This window comes from Pterocles gutturalis, unplaced genomic scaffold, assembly GCF_000699245.1.
Source record: "Pterocles gutturalis isolate BGI_N339 unplaced genomic scaffold, ASM69924v1 scaffold47699, whole genome shotgun sequence".
In the NCBI taxonomy this organism is placed as follows: Eukaryota; Metazoa; Chordata; class Aves; order Pterocliformes; family Pteroclidae; genus Pterocles; species Pterocles gutturalis.
The window spans coordinates 6,561-8,721 of record NW_010132501.1 but is presented as its reverse complement, the minus strand read 5'-3'; the positions used below and the strand labels follow the sequence as shown (position 1 = coordinate 8,721).

At 39.1% G+C, this 2,161-nt stretch overlaps 1 protein-coding gene across 1 annotated transcript in view; it reads left to right on the top strand.

The window, feature by feature from the left end:
• The first annotated feature begins 19 nt into the window (after nucleotides 1–19).
• The window catches only part of LOC104467208 (stromal cell-derived factor 2-like protein 1), a 3,384-nt gene continuing 1,242 nt past the window's right edge, over nucleotides 20–2,161 (top strand). Inside the window, exons 1-2 of the mRNA XM_010080903.1 lie at nucleotides 20–164; nucleotides 519–715. Of these exons, the coding sequence (XP_010079205.1) occupies nucleotides 20–164; nucleotides 519–715 (342 nt within the window). The remainder of the gene's footprint in view (nucleotides 165–518; nucleotides 716–2,161) is intronic.

Genomic DNA, 2,161 nt, shown 5'->3' with positions numbered 1-2,161 from the left:
AGAGAGCAGCTGACCAGGGATGGGGCTGTGGGGTGCGCTGGAGGCCTGGCGGCCTGGCAGGGAGAGGAGGATGCTGAGGCCTGGGGTACAGGAAGACGTTACAGCTGTGCTCCACAGGTCCTGGAGTGGGGATGTCACAGGGATGCTTTTCCCTCATTCCCGAGGTGAGCCCTGTCCTGTGTCTAGGGCCTCAGCAGTACCTTCCCAGTGTCTGTTCTGGCAAGTATTTCTGAGAAGGGCAGGATGGTGTGGATAGTACCCATCATGGATCGGATTTTCTTCTCGTGTGTTCGCCATGAACTTTGACAGTTTGTGTCTAGTAACTTATGCTGTGTTTAACTTCTTTAATCTGAAAGATTATTTGGTACCTGCATTCCCATTGCGGTCACTGTGAGAATGAAGCATCTCTTAAATATGAAGGCATGAGAACATTAAAGCATATTTTTTTTAGTGCTTTCAGGACTTTTTCAACTGGGGAAGTGGGTTAAGTCTCCTGCCATTTAATTATATTCAAACAGGAAGCGGGCAGCAGTCAGTGACAGGAGTTGAAGCTTCAGATGATGCTAACAGTTACTGGCGGATTCGTGGGAAGAGTGATGGCAGTTGCCAACGTGGGACACCAGTGAAATGCGGGCAAGCTATACGACTTACCCATGTGAACACAGGGAAAAATTTACACACTCATCACTTCCCATCACCGCTCTCCAATAACCAAGTGAGTTGTTTTAAATCTTAAGCTTTTGTATGCTATTGACAATATTCTCTCCAGTTTTTCATGTTTTTGAAGAATCAGGCTTGGGTACCAGCTGCTAGAAACAGTAAGTCTGTGTATATCCAGAGTTCAAGTATATACTTTTCTGCATCTTGGAATAACGTATTTAAGTTCTTGACAGTGGTAAAATGTAATATGTACCAATATAGTTATTTCACAGTAGTTTTAACAAATCTGTTTTTTTTTTTTTATTCTGCACCATTGTACTGGGAAGACTGTTCTGAAATGTTTAGCTGCGAGTAGGACTGGGCACCTCCCTCAACATTGTGAAGATTGCTCTAGAGCAAGGCAACTAGTCATGTGTGATAACACTAGGCATTCCTATATTCAAGTTTCTCGGTGATCCAATCTATTAGTCTCAGTCATCTTCTAGCTATCCCTGTTTTAGTTAACTATTCTTATTTATCTGTCCTCCTTCTGAATGAAAGATGAATCTGCTCTCACAATTGTATTTATTTAGAATTCTGTACGTATCTAGAAGAGTGTAGTTTCTGACTGTAGTTAGGCCTCAGTCTTGTCCTTGAACAAATGCTTCTCCAAGATTTAAAATCTCTCAAAAGAAATAATTACAAGCTTCCAACAAGTTTGAATTAGTAGACATTTAAGTCTTTCTTCAGGCTATGTAGATAGGTCATAACATTCAAAGTTGGCAGACCTGACTCTGTGAGAAAGGTTTGTCTTTTACCATGAGTAAAGTGGCTGAAACAATAAGGTCCAGTTTTGCTTAATTTTGTGATATGGTTACTAAAAAAAAAGAAGTGAAGGAAAAACAGCATTTCAGAAGAATTACTTAAAGAACAGATTGACTTAAGGAACAGATTGACTCTAAAACCTTCCACCAGTTCTCATTTGTCAGTTCAGACAATTTGTATGGAAAAATGTTCAGCAACTGTCATTGTGTTTCTGCATTTTTGCTATATTTTTGCACGGTATGTAAGCAAGAGGAAAGTTTGCATGGCTTTTCAGAGATTGACAGGACTGTGACTTATGACATTATTGAAATATGATGTAGTTACGAACACAAACTTTTATTTCATAATCTTAACTGAAGTTGGCTTTTCAATTAGTATGTTGTTTTTCACACTTTTTGGACTACTTCAGCTTGAATTAACATGACCCTAAAATTTTAGGTTTCTAGGTACGAACTACTGCAGTTCTATTTTTAAGTTGTTCATCACTTCTAGCTATCAGATTTTTAAGAATTAAAGGCTGTCTTGAGTCCTAAACAGTTGGAGCTTAGCCTATCTGGTTTCTGCAGATGACTGGAATTTTTTTTTGTGCATAATGGAATCTAATCTCTAACTTTTGTTTTAGCAGGAATTAATTTGCTGTATTGGTTGTTTGGTGTTTTGTTTTGTTGGGGTTTTTTTTAAAGAGCTGCTCAGCTAT